At 40.9% G+C, this 16,848-nt stretch overlaps 2 protein-coding genes across 3 annotated transcripts; one reads left to right on the top strand and one right to left on the bottom strand.

Moving 5' to 3' along the window:
* Positions 1-1,667: 1,667 nt before the first annotated feature.
* Positions 1,668-5,233, top strand: LOC103699823 (SGNH hydrolase-type esterase superfamily protein). Its single transcript, XM_089927334.1, has 3 exons — positions 1,668-2,632; positions 4,269-4,542; positions 4,914-5,233. The coding sequence occupies exons 1-3, from the start codon at positions 2,009-2,011 to the stop codon at positions 5,105-5,107; spliced, it is 1,092 nt and encodes a 363-aa protein (XP_089783460.1). The 5' UTR covers positions 1,668-2,008; the 3' UTR covers positions 5,108-5,233.
* Positions 5,234-6,664: 1,431 nt separating this feature from the next.
* Positions 6,665-8,989, bottom strand: LOC113460966 (uncharacterized). 2 transcript variants are annotated; one of them, XM_026799840.3, is made up of 5 exons: positions 8,304-8,989; positions 8,105-8,181; positions 7,951-7,981; positions 7,724-7,832; positions 6,665-7,622 (listed from the first exon to the last, which is right to left on the bottom strand). In XM_026799840.3, exons 1-5 carry the CDS (start codon positions 8,548-8,550, stop codon positions 7,016-7,018), a joined length of 1,071 nt encoding a protein of 356 aa, XP_026655641.2. In that variant the 5' UTR covers positions 8,551-8,989; the 3' UTR covers positions 6,665-7,015. The 2 variants fall into 2 exon arrangements, with proteins under 2 accessions (XP_026655641.2, XP_026655640.2); XM_026799839.3 differs by having other exon boundaries at positions 6,667-7,622; positions 7,945-7,981; positions 8,304-8,987.
* Positions 8,990-16,848: the final 7,859 nt, after the last annotated feature.

Raw genomic sequence — 16,848 nt, 5'->3', positions numbered from 1 at the left:
GAAGAGAGAGAGCGCGAGATACACAAATGGGGATTTTCAAAAAAATGTACAATAAGTTTTGTTTGCAAGGTATGGGCACAAAAAAAAAGAAGTTAAGAGATTTAGATTGCTAGTTAGAGCCATCCATGGTTTTTAGCAGTCCAATCCAATAATGCCACTTTTTAGTATTCTCACTTTCTTTTTCTTTCTTTATTTCACGTCATGGAACCCATATGCTTCCTTCTATTTCTTATTTCAATTGTTATTCCATACAATATGTTTTCATAGGCTTGTTATTTCACGTGCTAACAAGACTTTTTGGCACATTTTTTCTACTTTGTATCTAGCTACAAGATCAACGATCGGAATCCAAAGCTAAATCAATGAATTGTTTCTAATTTGATTATGGGTGCTAGCTTGCTAGCTAATGTTCTTCTTGGATAGGCAAGTTGGCTGATTTAGCTGAGAGCGAGATGTCTGTTAGAATAACTTTAGTCAACTTTCATAGTTGACTTCTCATATCATACTTTTGGAGTTGATCTACTATAAACTTGCATGAACTTTAAGCAAAATTGCAAAAATACTTATTATTTGATTAAAGAATTGTCATCTAATCTCTGTCTCTCTATACCCACACAAGAACTGCCGTTCAATATTAAGAAGGCTAATGGAGTTTAGTAACAACAAATTTTGGACTGATTTGGCTACATGAGAAGAGTCTAAATATCTGTGATTGTCATAGATAAAGCTTTGGATAGCAAAACCCCATCCCCACTTCATTTATGTATAACGTTATTACATCATCGTTGAGCCCATTTTAGACAGTCAACTATGTTGGCTTTAAGATTTTTTTACTCCATCTTTTTAATGCAAACATGTGTATTGCACATGCAAGATTCTTCTACATATGAAAAATTATTTTATACATGAATCCAAAATTAGAATTACATCAAAAGATTTTCCACTACTTCTCTATATGTTTGACTGTCGCTAAGAGTATCCATATTCAAAGCCGAAGAACGAAATTTTGATAAGTTGATATTGACCTCAGTGCAAGACGCACATCCGATGAAAATCTCATCCCTTTTGGAAAAATAATATCTTAGGGCTTATTTGGATATTCGTATAAGATTGAATTGAAAATTCTGCAGAAATCAAACATGTTGGCTCATCTAGCTTTTATTTTCTAAGAATTTGTTCAAACTCAGCCCAGATCCTAGCCTTTGAAAAACTTTATTCTTTTCCAGCAGGACTTAAAGTTGGGAGGAGTTTGGTTGGTACAGCACATACTTAAATGAACAGCCCAATCACGAATACTATAGAATTTTTAGCTCAATTCTATACAAATAGCCAAACGAATCTTTAAGAGAATTCCAACTGTGAGACCAATGTGGAATTAGTTTGTTTTAGCTATTTGTTAGAGGATTTGAAAATAAAATAAAATAAAAGAAAAAATCCAACTAGTGCCACAGGCCCACATTGTATATATAGGTTCCAGCTACAACCATTCAAACCTTCAAATTATCATCCACATCCAAGAAATTTACGTGGCAACAAGAAATTTTGGATTGAGTTGGCTACACTAGAAGCGTCACACTTAGTATTTGAAACTGATTATTAAGTAGTAAAGTCGTATACAAACTTTAGAGGCACACCTTAAACGATCCAATGTATCGCACCTTATCCCAGCCATTCATCTACTTATTTTAAGTGAGCCAGCTCCAAAATCTTGTTCTCCTCTCCATCAGTAACGGTGGACGCAAGAATCGGAACGACGCACACATATTATAACCAACCAACGTGTACCAGCTAGTACGTGATCTACCGTCCGGCCCATCACAGCCGTTCATCTATTCTTTTTAAGCGAGCTCCCCGCAACCGTCGCTCGGCTCTAAACTTTTAAACCAATCCAAACTCCAGCGATAGAGTCTACGTACCCACCCTAGATGCTCTTCGCTCCTCCATTACCTCCCTCTATATTAATACCAAGAAAACGTTGCACGGGGAAGCACCACGAGCACCGAAAGCCATGGAGAACGGAAAGCTCGCCATCTCCTTCCTCCTTTTCTCCACCCTCCTCTCTCTCTTCCACCCCTTCGCCGCAGCGGAGCCGTCGAAGAACATCTCAGCCGTCTTCGCCTTCGGCGACTCCACGCTGGACGCCGGCAACAACAACGACCTCCCGACCCTCGTCCGAGCGGACCATCCACCCTACGGCCGTGACTTCCCAAGCCGAGTCCCCACCGGGAGGTTCACCAACGGCAAGCTCATCACCGACTTCCTGGTGTCCGCCTTAGGCCTCAGGGATGTCCTCCCAACTCACTCCGACCGCAGTCTCACCATGGCCAACCTAACCACCGGCGCTAGCTTCGCCTCGGGGGGTTCTGGATTGGATGACCTCACCGCGACCACGTCAAGCGTGACAACCATCGGGAGACAGGTAGCAAACTTTGAAGCCTACATCTGGAGGCTGCACGCAGCATTAGGGAACGACGAGGCAAGTAGGATAATAAGGGATGCAATGTTTGTTATTGGTGCTGGATCTAATGACATGATCATGAACTACTACATGCTTCCAGCCAGAAGAATGACCTTCACTACTGTCTCTAGTTACCATACGTTCCTCCTTTCTCAGCTTCGGAAACTTGTTTCGGTATTCCTCTTTCCCCTTCCTCTTCCTGCTTTAGGTCTCTATTTATTTATGTATTTAAAATGTTAAAGTTTTGATAGCAGGAATGCTCAGAAAATTTTACTCACATAGCCATGGATATTTCTCCTGTGGTTCTGTTTCTATTTATTTTTCTTTTTTCTCCGGTGATTCTGCTGTTATTTTATTTTTTTCTTGTCTGTTCTTGCAAGTTGTGACTACAAGACTTTGTAGTTTCTTTAGTTTTTCAATAAATTAAGGGTGGCTTTTGCCTCCCTTTCAATCAATCAAAAAAAACAAAAAGAGAACGCAAAGTACTCAAGCCTTCATCTACGATCTTAGGGCCTTCGATCATGGTGAAGCTTTGCCACATACTTATTATGAGGGGCTTCACACATACTTATTTTTTAATAAAATAAATCCCACTTAGTAAAGTTGTAGCTAGAGTAAGGGAAACAAGGAGTATATTATTGCACCTGCCCAACTCTGATACTATGAGGTAGCAGTTCGGTCGGTCCTATTTTTGAGTTATCTTTGTGTAGGTTGGTCAGTTAATTTTGCTAGATTCATACTCAAGAATTGGCGTCTCAAGTTGGGACCTGAATCCATCAATGAATTATGACTTACACTTCCAGTTGTTTCCCGATTATATTGTGTTTAGGTAAATAGAAGTTTATGTTGGCAGTTTTCAGATCCCAGTTAATTTTGTGATGAGGTGTCAAATATTTTTCTAATTCTAGAGTGTGAAAAAAAAAATCCAGGTCCTTCTGATTTTTGAAATACAAAGCACTGGTATTCTGGATTGTGAAATTACAGTGTCCATAATATATTAAATTGACTAGAACTTTTAGTTGTCAATAATATTTTAACTGTCCTATTCTACACTTGGTATGGTAGCACCAATGGTATATATGTATGAAATAGAACAAAATTTGATAAAACTAGTTTGCTTTCTTTGTACCCTCCAATGCACCACAATATAGTGATGGGAAGAAATTATACCTTGCACCGTGTGCGCTAACATGGCTGTACATGCACCACGCCGATCACCTTAGCTTGTTCCTGTGGGCCAGTCATAAAGACGAGCACAAGATGAATGAAGCCCACATATATGAGCTGAAGTGATTGGCATGGTGTATGGCCATATAGTGCACATGTTACGTATAAGATACAATTTCTCATATGATAGGCTCGCATGATGGTTTTCCTCATAGTAAGTAAGAACATGTATTAATTAATTCCCTGCATTCTGGCATCATCTTTGTAACCATGGCATCACTCTAATAAATTGTAGTCTAAGTCATGATTCTATCCGTCGCCGCATATGGTTGCATACATGACGCACACACAATAATACGGGTCTGATCCATGGCAAGTGCAGCCATGAGAGCTAGCAGCAAATGACTCCTCCAAACCCAGGATGCAGATGTCATACAACTCAATCCACAATCAAAACAATGCATGTCATGCAGAAAATAACAATGTTATGCTATTACTTCAATCACACCAAATTCCGGGAGAATAATGATGGGGAAAAAACCTTCAAAAATTGAAATTCTCTTTGTTATTTTGCTATAATTTAATTTGCATCTTCTGGAATAAATCTCAGTATATTTGTTTAACTAATAGAAATTTAATGCAGCAATTATACAGCGTGGGTGCAAGAAAATTCGCAATAGCAGGCCTTCCACCGCTTGGATGCCTTCCGTTACAAGTAACTTTGGAAACCATGCGATCAAGTCCGCCCACACTACAACGCACTTGCATCAACCAACAGAACATCGATTCCATGGCATACAACGCATTGCTCCAAGCCAGCATCCGCACTTGGAACAATACACTACCCAACTCTAAGTTTGTCTACGTGGACATATACAATCCATTGATGGACATGGTCACACATCCTCTGAAATATGGTAGGATTGCAAGCTAATAGATATTATCAGTTACTTGCTTTTATAATAGAATTATAATAACATTCTTACACTGCTTAGTATCATCAGTGACATTAATAATTCCTTAGATTGGCTGGCTCTGGTAGGTTGACACTTTTGATTTCATTTTGGTTGCTTTGCTTCTTATGATGTACCAACTACAACCAGTTGAAACTAATTAAGTGTGTTTTTAAAGTACTAAAATACATGGGTGCAACACTAGAGCTTTACTGAAGCTTTGATTCCAGTTTTATTGCCATGAAAGTTGACTGAATAACGCAAACACATGCATGCTCGTCTTATTGGTATCTCTAAATGATCCTTCTGACATTATTCTTTATGTTTGGGTGTAGGTTTTACTGAGACAAATTTGGGTTGCTGCGGAACTGGATTCATAGACATGGGACCATTATGCAACTCTGCTCTTCCAACGTGTCCCTTTCCCAACAAATTTATGTTTTGGGACTCCGTCCACCCATCACAGGCAACATACCAAGCTCTCGCCAACCAATTCATGAAAACTTTGATGCCAGAATTGCAGAAGTAAATTTCGAGCAAAACAAATCGAGTAAAATTATGCCTAGAGAAAGTTCTATGTTCAGTGGTGGATTTTATATAGTTTAGGCCTTTATGAGAAACATGTTAGCCTTACAGTCCTTAGTTCTAAATTAAAATATGCAGGACAATTTAGCCTTTTTCTTTAGTTCAATCATAATATTTTCAGTTGAAAGGAGGGTGCCCTCTATTTTGGTCCTATGCTTCCAGTTATTCTGTGGTTATAATAGATGCTGCTAGCATGCTACTCTTGTTAATAGAATGAACAATGGGAGATATATACTTGATAAACAGTTTGTGATGACTGATGCAGACATTGGCTATAGGGGCATGGGTAGATCTTTGATACTTATATAGAGCCAAGAAATTTAATAATTTTTTCTAGCTCACATTTTTAGGTGAGGTCTTGGTTTGATATAAATGGTATCAGAGCAGATCAGGTCTATATCTAAAAGTACGGGCGTCATGTTTGTAATTGAATTTATGATGCTTGAAAAAGAATTTGTAATTACTTGTAAATAAATTTGTATGAATTTAAATTCTTGGCCTTACAAAGATATCATGGTGTTAGGGGGAAAAAACATCGCCGTAGTTCGGTGAGCAGACCCCCCGAGCGGGGGCCGACCGAGCAGACCCCCGAGCGGGGGCTGACCGAGCAGACCCCCTTTAGCTTGAAGTTATCTCCTCTCCAGACGATCAAAGGGTTACGTCTTGCGTTTGCCATCAATTAATGCGTATGGGCTGCGCAGACACCTGATTCACTCAACAATTAAAGTGTATGGCCTCCATCACCTACGGACACCGAGCCTCTTACGGCAGATACGCATGCCTTCAAATGATGGCATGACTCTTCGATGGCTTAAGGCTCCGGCCTGATTTCGTACAATGATAGCATTGACTTACATGATCGAGCATTAATGGCCAATTGAGCAAACGTACGACCTGCTCTCACAGAAAAAGAAAGGCTCTCTCCCTCTGGCTCTAATCTCTCTCTCGCTCCCCCCTCCTTCCTCGTATAGACTTCTTGCTGACTTAAGCATCGGAGGGCCGGTGCCGGACTGCCCGGCCACCGGCTTCTTGCAGGCCTCTGGGAAGACGCAGCTCGCCGACAAGCCGCCGTCCGCCACTCGGGCAGCGGAGCCTCCCCCTTCCAGCCGACGGTCGCCCCCGGGTCCAATTTCCAGCAACACATGGCATGAGAGATTTGTATAGGCATGTGTTTAATTAGTCTCCACATTGGCTATTTACAGGATGAAATCCCAATAATATCTTATGACCAATTCTTTTCTGGATGTGAGTTGTTACATAGTTCAAACTGAGGTGCATGTAACTTTCGTAGGCCCACCAGAAAATAACTACCTCCTACAAGAATGGTGGAAAAAGTGTCCTCGCGGGAATGCTAGTCCACCTGCTTGACTCCAATTGATTTGATATGTCATTGCGGCAAAAGTAGGATAGAGGAGGACAATTCATGGGACGTCGGTCCCTCACCCCTATGAGAAAATGTTTAATCAAAACTCTGAAAGCTGGCAATCTAATCAAGGCTTAAAGCTTAGAAGGAAGACACGCAAGCCCAGGAAACAAAAAAGCTAGCAATGATACAGTCAATGATGCCTAACCTTTTCAACATTCATAATACATCACTCAATCACACAAGAAAATTAATGGTCACAACCAAGTTGCAGACTTGCAGTCAAACGGCATGTGCATGCAGCCATTTTTTCTCCTAAACATTATTAATCCTGGGCTGCAAATTACAAAGGGATACAAGAAAGGCACATACCAGGTCCTGTTAGGGCCCTAATGCCTCCTTAATGAGTAGAAAATAGTAAGTGAAGGAAGGAAATTAGGAGTTAAGTGTTGGCCATGACCTTCCTCTTTGTACAAGTACCACAACATCTCACCACATTGCACTTATATAGTCAGATCCAGAGTACTCGTCACTCTTGCGTTGCTCCTCAATACCAACTTCTTCCTCCCACATCGTATGATTTGAGGCCTTCTCGACATCTCTAGAACATCTTTCCATCCTTGAAGGACCAAACAAGGAGAGAGATAAGCTATCCAGTTCTTCTTCCCACCTCCTTTGCTTCTTCTCCTGCCTTGGTCCTATGTTGAGCGAGAGATTCAGATCAGGCCCCTCATCATCAGCCTTCCATCTCGCCGAGCTCTCCCCTTCCGGACTAGTCGCCAATCCTCTTTCTTGCGGCTGGGTTATGGAGTAGGCTTCCCTTTCTTCTGGTCGATATCGCGTAGTTCCCACTCTGCAATTATGAAGCAACTGGGACTCCCCACTTGCTTCGCGAAGCTCGCCGCTAGCTCGACGATTCAAAGATGAAGCGTTTATGCGGAGATCCTGATCATTGCTCTTTAGGCTGTCGCTTCCTGTGAAGATCATCTCGGTTATGGAACCATAAGATCTTGATCCCAGGGTAGAATTCATGGCCCTGCTTAGGACTTGATTGTGCACCCAATTTTGATGGCCAGCCCATGAAGAGCCATCGGATCTGATGAGAGGTCGCAAGAGGTTGCCATGGGGTGTTTAGATAAATTGAAAATGAATCGTTACTAATAAGGTGCATGCATGTATTTGAATAACTTCATGTACCTTGAGTTAGGAATGAGACTTTGATGAAAACCATGTAGCATGGGAAGATGGCTAAGATTGTATGTATGCTGCCTCGTTCCTTTCATCACACTCTTAGGATCAGCTATAACTGCAATTAGGGGCAAAGATCCAGAAACAGGAGAACTGGTTAGTTCAATAAATCAAATAACATAATTTATTTGGATTCTCTTGAAGGAGCGGTCTTTGAGAAATTAGCAAACCTTGACCTGACTCATCGATCTTCTTGCTCCTATACATCTGATGCCAACCAGACCCCAAGGAACAACAACAACAACAAAAAAAAGTTCAGTTTACAGGAAAAAGGAATGGCGCCAAAATGAGCTTTGATGGTTCTCTTGTGAAAAGGGCTGAAAGAATTACTTGTAGATGACTCTTGACATGAGCTATGCTAAGGCCCTTAACATTCATCAATTCAAGGACCATCTTCGGCGTCGCTCCTGCACCTCGAAGGGGGCAAACAAATAAAAGAGAAAAATTAAGTTAAAGGATGGAGTGAGCAAGAAAAACTAATCGTTATCCTGATACTACTGATATATTGAAAGAGGTTCGATCCTCTCACGATCTTGGCCACCGAGCCTCTCGACGGCATGAACAAAGCAAAGGTGGAGTTCCGGCGTCCACCGAAGCCTTGGGTTCTTGGATCTGACATACTGCCTCACAGTCCCCAAGCTCGCCTTCCGCTCGCTCTCCTCCACGGTGCTACTGCTCGAGCTCCCTCCATTTCTCAAGTTATCCTCGCCATCCTCCTCATCCTCCTCAACCTTGGAAGGGCTTCTCCTTGATCTCTCAGAACTCGTGCTTCTCATCTCCACCACCACCGCACCACCTTCCGCCCCCTTAGAACTTATAGGCAAAGAAAATAACCGAAGCACTACACTCTAACCTTCTTCTTCAGTTGTCTTCATCTCCTCAAGAATTAATTAACCTTGAGTTTCTCCCACCGCTTCGACCCCGCTACCCTATCAAGCAAGCCAGATGGGTCGAGTTTATCAACCCACCATCATGTCATCCTCTCTGACGTAGGTGGCGAAAAAGAAACAAGACACGAGCCACAAAAAAACCCTAACACTAAAAGACAACTCTCTCTCTCTCTCTCTCTCTCTCTCTCTCGGAGTGATGAGGGTCAAGCATACGCATGCATGGGCATGTGGTGAAGTAGGGTTATCCTATATGCAGATAGATGCATGCATGCATGGATGGCTTTGGATGGTGGCAGGAAGGGGAGCATGCAAGAAGGAGAGGGATGGGAAGGGCATAATGGAGCAAAGAAAGCAGACAAAAGCTGGTAATGTTAGGGGGCGCCTTCCTTTAGTTCGCATGAAGGGCTCCTCTGTCGCTTGGCACGACGAGATTGGTTTAATTCACCGGAATGGTTGAATTCAAAGTTGCCAAGTCGGCCTGAGAAGAAGCGTGTGAAGGAACGGGAGCCTCAGAGTGGTTTCCAGTTAAGCGGTGGGAAGCTAAGGATGGGATAGTTAGTTCACGGTATTACTGACTTGTTTTCGATGCTAGCTGTCGGTGATGCCGACCCAATCCCAGATAAATGTCGCTACCCAGCCTCACTTCACGTCGAGAATCACGGAATTGTTCCTGCTTGCCACCGAAAATAATGCAAGGCCCGTTTTTCTTTGGCAGATAACCCCTTCTCCAAAGTTAGATTTAGATTTAGATTTTTTTTTTTTAAAGTACAAACTTTAGGAGTGGGATAAACCATTTCTTAAATCATTCCTTTTTTCATTAATACCGGATAACAACAGCTACCTGCATCATTTGAGAAACACCTTGTAATTTCTCAAAGACCCTGTTTGTAATTGGAACTTTATATTTCACTTCCAATTGCATAAATAGTACGATGTTTTGTTGAATGAAAACTAGAATCAGATGGGTCGGATCACATCCTGGTTGTCCCAGACCTATGCCAACTTCAGCTTAATTAAAACCAGCTCGACCCAAACTAGCGCCTATGGGGTAGAAGGAGTCCAAGTCTAAACTTAATTTTGTAAAGGGTCAAATGTAGAATAAATCACTGTATGACTTGACCTTGGAAAAGAGGGACAAAACGATCCCAGACCAACTAGCACTGGAACAACCAAGCAAGACAAGATATGGTCACTATTATGTATGTGCTGCAGCCTTGACTGGAAAAATGAACTCATAATTCTTAGCACATCATGTTTTAGTCAAGCGAACATTAATTAAGTGCACATGAAAAATTAATTGAACACACAAATACTGAATTAGCAATTTAATAATCGATCAACTCCGTGTGTGGTAGCAAAACAAGCAAATTCAAATCACACCAATATTCTTAAACCATACAACAGCAAGAGATTGAATTGTTTCTGTGCATATAACACGAGCTCCATAATAATATCTTTTTAAGAAGAAACGAAGCGTAATTCGATCACAATACCTAAAATTGGGCAGCAAACCCCAAATCCAGAGTAGATCCTAGTCACCCTCCTCTCTTCTTTCCAAACCACTTGTGAATTTTTGAACCCAGTCCAATTCCAACATCCATGCCGGTTTTAGGTCAGTCGTGCATATATGTTCTTTCTGGGTATGGCATAAGAATGACTGAAAATGGGCAACTTTTCCAACCTCTTGACTTGCATGGTTTTGTTGTCCTTCAAACCTAACCTAGAGCTAATCATTCATAGTTGTCTCTCGCTAAGGTTAGAAGATTTAATTTGGAAGTCTCAGATCCCAGCAAGAGTCAATACTCACTGCATAGACTCAGAGAACCGGTTCATGTATTGGGTCATATGGATTGGTCCAGCTGAACCGGGACGTGCACCACTCTAGATAGCAGAAAAGCCACTCTTATTGGACTAGTAGATGACTTGTTCAGGCCATAATATTCCCTTAATGCATCCAAACCAGCTGAGTGTCATTAATAAGCTGGTGTAGTTCGGTAGCTAACCCAATTGGCTTGCTTTGTACAAGACCTCATTCAAATATTTTTGGCTCAACAAGCCAAGCTTACTCATCACAAACTCGGTAATAGCTCAGTGGCTAATTACTCTTTCCATCTAGATGGAGATTCAATATTTGAAATTTATTGAGAGGTGCTTCTCATATCTGATCCAAACAATTCTAACTATTGATACTCCCCTTTATTTTTATTTTTTTTAAAAAAACTCAATGCATTTTATGATTTTTTATTTTGAATAATTAAATTAGGCCAATAAGCTTCAAAGAGGCATTTATTTAGTTGCTTCTCTCCCTCTTGCACACCCGTGCGATGGTAGGGGCATGGTCACCATGCACCAATCATTTCTTTATAATTTCATAGAAATATGAAAGAACTACTTCTTCTTCACCCCCTCTATGAAGTGAATTCTAATTGTTTTTTATCATTTTTTACAAAAATTAATATTTGATAAGGCATAAAAATGAATTTATAAAACCAAGATTTCTGTTTAATTTGAGAGTTGTAATTCCTCTAGAATGTGGTCTATGTGCGAAGAGCTAGGTGATAACATTCAAACAATGTGCCTCTTCGTGCCATCATAGTTTTAAGTAAAGACAAATAATAAAGATCTACGAGAGAGAGAGAGAGAGAGAGGGAGAGAGAGGAGAGGAAGTGCATGATTACACCGGAAAGACATGAAGTGCAATTTTGAGTTATTGAAACTTGAAAAGTCATAGAATATGAAGCCCCTGCCAGTTGATCCTTAAATAAAACCCCTCTCTCTCATTGCTAGAATGGCTGGTCCATTGAATTAACGAACAAGTATCAAAATATAGTATCCACTCTACCAACTAATGTTCTTCTTCTTTTTTTTAGCAACAAATGTTCTCCAACATTGCTCTCTTTATTCAAATTGTGTTGGAGCCTCCACCTTGTCTTTGAAAAAAAAAAAAACAGTACTCCAAACAATACACGCTCTTTCCGTAAAAATACCATAATATCTTGTAATCAATTACTTATATCTTAGTATTATGTTAATGTTAATATGTTGTCTCTATATGCGTCAGTAAGTACCTATATAATTGGATAGGTGGGATCCTTTATTTTCTTCAATGCACTCTTGGTGATGGTGATAAACTTTGTCCCTACCTGCGGAAAGACGTACTAGTGTTCAGAGCCAACCTGCAAAGAAGCTAAAAGTTGATAACTTGATATCCAATTATGCATAGTTTATACTAATCCATATAGCAAACTTTCCAACTTATATTACAAGTGGGCCCTCACCCACCCCTATCGCACAAAGCCAAGCAACTGACATGGGATACCAGCAGCTGCTACCAAAGTATTCCATGTGGCAACTCCCCATCATGGCTTCACTTCCTTGAACCTTAGCCAATTGTCTCGGAGTCATCTTTTCCACTAGGTATTAGTGCTTCAATGCATTGGTTGTTTAGGGAGTCGTCACTGATGTTTGTTTCTATGCCTCCATCCAAGTGAATCCAAACAAGAAGTCTCAATTCCAGCAAAATGAGACGAACTAATGTCTAAGGTGGGCATGACAAACTTCTAGTTGTCTAATCAATAACCTTTCTTTTGAACTGTCAAACATAGCAGCTAAGCGTGATTGAAAGAAACCCTTTATGCATGACATATGGGGGCGGATGCTGTGAGGGGGTTGGTTTCCATAGAAAGGCACATATTCCATAGGATATATATATATATATATATATATATATATATATATATATATATATATATATATATATATATATATATATATCGGGTCAAATTGTCAGCATTAGGCCATGGCTTCAGTTCTTGACGTCTTTAATCTTGGTTGGTGCGAGGTGGTGGGAGTATTTGTTTCATTTCCACTCAGTTGAGTCTGAAGGGAAAACTCATGCATGTGCATCCCCCTAGAGTCATGAGTATGTGTGAGCGCTATAATTGCAATGTTCTCTAAATTGTCTGAAAAGTTCTATAATTCAAACAAAGTCATCCATCGAAGATGCCAGCTCTTAATTATTCTGAAATAATTGAGCCATTATATATGTTTTACACATAGTACATGAATTCTTAGGTTTACAATACTTAAATATATTTTTTGAATGATCTATCGGATCATTGATGTTATCTATTTGTTGTTTTTGGTTTCCTCATTTTTTTAAGGAAAAGAATGGGATGTTATGCGTATACAAGAGCTCCGGGTTCCATATTTTGTTGTCGTCATCCTTGTGTTTATACAATTTGTCTTTCCCCCTCTCCTTCATGTTTGATGATGTTTTGATATGTTTGCACTGTTTGAGCAAAAACCGCACACGTTCCCCTCAAGGAGATGCGATTATTGGGCATGTGTCATGCATGTACATGCATGATAGACAACCAGCCTGTACTTCAGCATGAACATTTTAGTACTTTAGTAAACTGCCATCAAACTAAAATCAACATATATATGAACTCTTTAACTGACTCTTAATAATGGAGGCTAGTCCCTCCAATTTGTTTCTTTTGCATATATGTTACCCGAACCATCCATAAGTACCAATGCATTCTGAAGCACCTAAATTGTCTCTTGGGAGTGGATGGTTATATGTAGAACTACTCAGTTCACACCACAAAAATCTGTCACATCCTTGCGAGTCCTCTTGATCTCACTTCTTTTGGCATAAGTGTAGATAATGGAAGTACATCATCAAGAGCATAGAACCTCTACGGTGCATGCATGGGCTGCATCGTAGAGCGCTATGGAGTCTTTAACGATCGCCATCATAAGATGGATGGCCATCGAATTATAAGATGATCTATAAGCATAAACACATACCATATCATACATAATGCACAAGCTATGGCTTTGAGGATCCTGGTTGCCTTAATAACCCCTAATAGTTTTAGGAGACATGATAGGATCTATTAAGAGAGAGAGAGAGAGAGAGAGAAAGAAAGTATGATCACAATAAAAGTGCGTCTCCCCCTAATAGTTTTAGAAGAGATCTATTGAGAGAGAGAGAGAGAGAGAGAGAGAGAGAGAGAGAGAGAGAGTATGATCATGATAAAAATACATCTCCATAGTTTCAGGTCTCCCCCTTGAGAGAGAGAGAGAGAGTATGATCACGATACAAGTACATCTCCATAGTTTCAGGTAAGGAAATCCAAAAGGCAGATCCTGTAAGCCAGCAGTATTACATACGTAAAAGTGCCAAGGGTGGAAGAAGAAAATATTCCAAGGTGAGGGGGGTGGATTTAAAATGCTCTGGTGGTAAGTCAGGAGATCCCGTGAGGATTTTTAATACCGATCGAGTTTCTTGCGAAAAATTTCACTCGCACACTCGGCCTGGGAAGTGGGAAGTCAACCCACCAATGTTCATGCGGTAACGTATCTTTCATGGCTACACTCGAATCCTGTGAATGAGAAAGGATGTCTGTCCACATGTCATGGGCCTCATCATCATTTATCCATGCAATGCATGTCGACGGCCATATACGATCCACGCCACTATGCCTTCATGTGTCACGGGTCCATGGCGACTTCTCACTTGGCCCACTCTATGAACCATGTAAGGACCCTAATTAAAATAATTTAATACTTTTCTTTCCACATAAGTTGACAGTAGAAACTACTGCAAGCCTTATTAAAATGGGGTAATTAATTCCCACCCTTCAAAAGACGGTGCTATAACAAAAAAATCCTTGGTCTTAAAACTTTTCGTTCAGTATCTCCACTAACTTTAATTTCCGGTCCCTTAGCTTCTTTCTTTTTTTTCAAAAAATACTGAAAATGCCCCTGCCCCTTTTGATCTTCCATTCCCAGAAGAACAAGAAAAAAAACGTACGGCCGCCGCCAACCACTGCCCGTCCCCGCCCGAGCTCCCTCCTGTGGCCGCCGCCGACCCTGGCTCGCCCCCTCCCAAGCCCCCTACCGCGGCCTCGCTCCCTCCCAAGCCCCCTCCCACGTTCCGCCCCTACCTAAGCTCCCTCCCGCGACCGCCGCCAGCCCCGGCTTGCCCCCTCCCGAGCCCCCATCCACTGCCGCGCCGCCAGGAATGCCCCCGCCTCTTCACGAGCCCCCTCCTGCGGTTGTCGCCGGCTGCAGCCCGCCCTCCTCCCGCGTCCGCCGCGGCCCAGCCCCTTTCCGAAGCCGCCGGCCTCGCAAGAGGAGAAGTGTTCTCCGCCCAGCCGCGGCCGCCGCCGACGGCGGCCCCGCCCCCTCCTGCGGCCCCCTCAACGGCCGCCATGGCTCGGCTCCCTTCCGGCGCCGCCGGCTCGCAGGAGGAGAAGAAAGAAGAAAGAAGAAGAAGGGAAGAAGAAAAGAAAGAAGAAGAAGGAAAAAGAAAAGAAAAGGAAAGAAAAAAAGAAAGAAAAGAAAAATGCATAAATAAATAAATATAAATAAATGAATGAATAAATAAATAATATATTCTAATGAAATAAAATAATTATAAAAAATAAATAAATAAAGCTGCCACGGTCGGGCCCTCTCCCGCGGCCTCCTTCTGCAGCCGCCACGGTCCGGCCTCTTTCCGACGCTGCTGGCTCGCAGGAGGAGAAGAAAGAAGAAAGAAGTAGAAAGGAAGAAGAGAAGAAGAAAAAAAAAGAAAAGAAAAAAAGAAGAAAAGAAAAAAAAGAAAATAAAAAAAAAGAAAAAAAATAGAAGAAAAGGAAAGAAAAAGAAAATTTAAGTGTGTGTAGATAAAACTTGATTGGGTATAGAGAACACTTAACTGTGTGATGCACACAATTAACTATGTACAGAAAAGATTTAAATATGTGCAGAGACGACTTAATTGTGTACAGAGAATACTTAACTGTGTGCAAAGAAGATTTAAATGTGTATAGAGAAGACTTAATTATGTACAGAAAATACTTAACTGTGTCATGCATGTGTATAAAAGATTTAAGTATGTACAGAAAAGACTTAATTGTATACAAAAAAACACTTAACTGTATGATGCACGCAGTTAAGTGTTATCTGTATACAATTAAATTTTCTCTGCATACATTTAACTGTGTGATACAGAGAATACTTAACTATATGCAGAGAAGGAAAAAAAAAGAAGCAGGAAATAAAAAGAAGAGAGGGAAAGAAAAAGAAGAAAAAAGGAAAGAAAAAGAAAAAAAGGAAAGAAAAAGAAAAAAAGGAAAGAAAAGGCAAATGAGGAAAGAAAAAGAAGAAAAGAAAAAAGAAAAGAAAAAGAAAAAAAAGGAAAGAGAAAGAAGAAGATAAAAGAAAAAGGAAGAAAAGGAAAGAAAAAGAAGAAAAAAGAAAGAAAAAGAAGAAAAGGAAAAAAAAGAAAAAAAGGAGGAAAAAAAGGAAAGAAAACGAAGAGAATGAAAGAAATGTGATGCATAGAGCACTTATTTATTTATTTATTTATTCGTTCATTCATATATATATATATATATATATATATATATGTGTGTATATATATACATTTATTTATTTATTTTTCTTTTCTTTTTTTCTTTCTTTTTTTTTTCTTTTCTTTTTTCTTCTCTTCTTCCCGATGCCTCTTCTTCTTTCTTCTCCTCCCTCCTTCTCCTCCCGCAAGGCTGGCAGCGCCGGAAGAGTGCCGAGGCCGGCGGTGGCTCGGCGACATGACCGGTGGAGCGCGGCCGAGATCCTTTCTCCTCCGGATTCTCTCGCGGGCGGCAACGGTGGAGAAAAAGCACGGGTGGAGGTCGAGGGCAAGGGAGGCGGCGGCAAAGACAGAGTCGCACTTAGCCTGGAGGTCGGAGCCGATGATGCGGAAGCGGAACGGGCACACGCGGACCTTACAGAATGGCTTGGAAGGAATATGATTCAAAACAGGGAAAAAAAAAGGGAAAATGAAGATGAAGGAGGTGAAGGGCATTATGGTTTTTTCATGAAAATTTATTATGCATTGGAAATGGGTATGGATCAGTTGTTAAAGTTATGTTCACCAGGGATTAAACATTACGGTCAAAAAATGGACCAGACATTAGTTTCCCCTATTAAAATTAGGACATCTTAACACGCATCACTTCATGGACTTGGTCCCTCTCCAATTCACTGCTACCATACACCGTGTATGGTTGAGGAGGACCGGGAATTAAAAAAAAAACATCTAGTTATATAGACCAAGTGTCAAAAAGAACGGTGAAGAAGGGCTTATTGTTACTTGTTAGAGTTCGATCTACCGAGGGATCGGTCAATAAGAATTCCCTCAAAATT

The sequence above is a fragment of the Phoenix dactylifera genome, chromosome 14 (assembly GCF_051530095.1).
Source record: "Phoenix dactylifera cultivar Ajwa chromosome 14, Ajwa_hap1_PhDact_Kaust_v1.1, whole genome shotgun sequence".
NCBI lineage: Eukaryota > Viridiplantae > Streptophyta > Magnoliopsida > Arecales > Arecaceae > Phoenix > Phoenix dactylifera.
This window is presented reverse-complemented; position numbering and strand designations above follow the sequence as displayed.

Coding starts and splice junctions, on each gene's coding strand:
- LOC103699823 (XM_089927334.1), top strand. CDS start 2,009: ATGGAGAACGGAAAGCTCGCCATCTCCTTCCTCCTTTTCTCCACCCTC. Junction 2,633..4,268: donor AGCTTCGGAAACTTGTTTCG/GTATTCCTCTTT, acceptor AATTTAATGCAG/CAATTATACAGCGTGGGTGC. Junction 4,543..4,913: donor CACACATCCTCTGAAATATG/GTAGGATTGCAA, acceptor GTTTGGGTGTAG/GTTTTACTGAGACAAATTTG.
- LOC113460966 (XM_026799839.3), bottom strand. CDS start 8,550: ATGAGAAGCACGAGTTCTGAGAGATCAAGGAGAAGCCCTTCCAAGGTT. Junction 8,182..8,303: donor GAGGCTCGGTGGCCAAGATC/GTGAGAGGATCG, acceptor TTCGAGGTGCAG/GAGCGACGCCGAAGATGGTC. Junction 7,982..8,104: donor ATGTCAAGAGTCATCTACAA/GTAATTCTTTCA, acceptor GGTTGGCATCAG/ATGTATAGGAGCAAGAAGAT.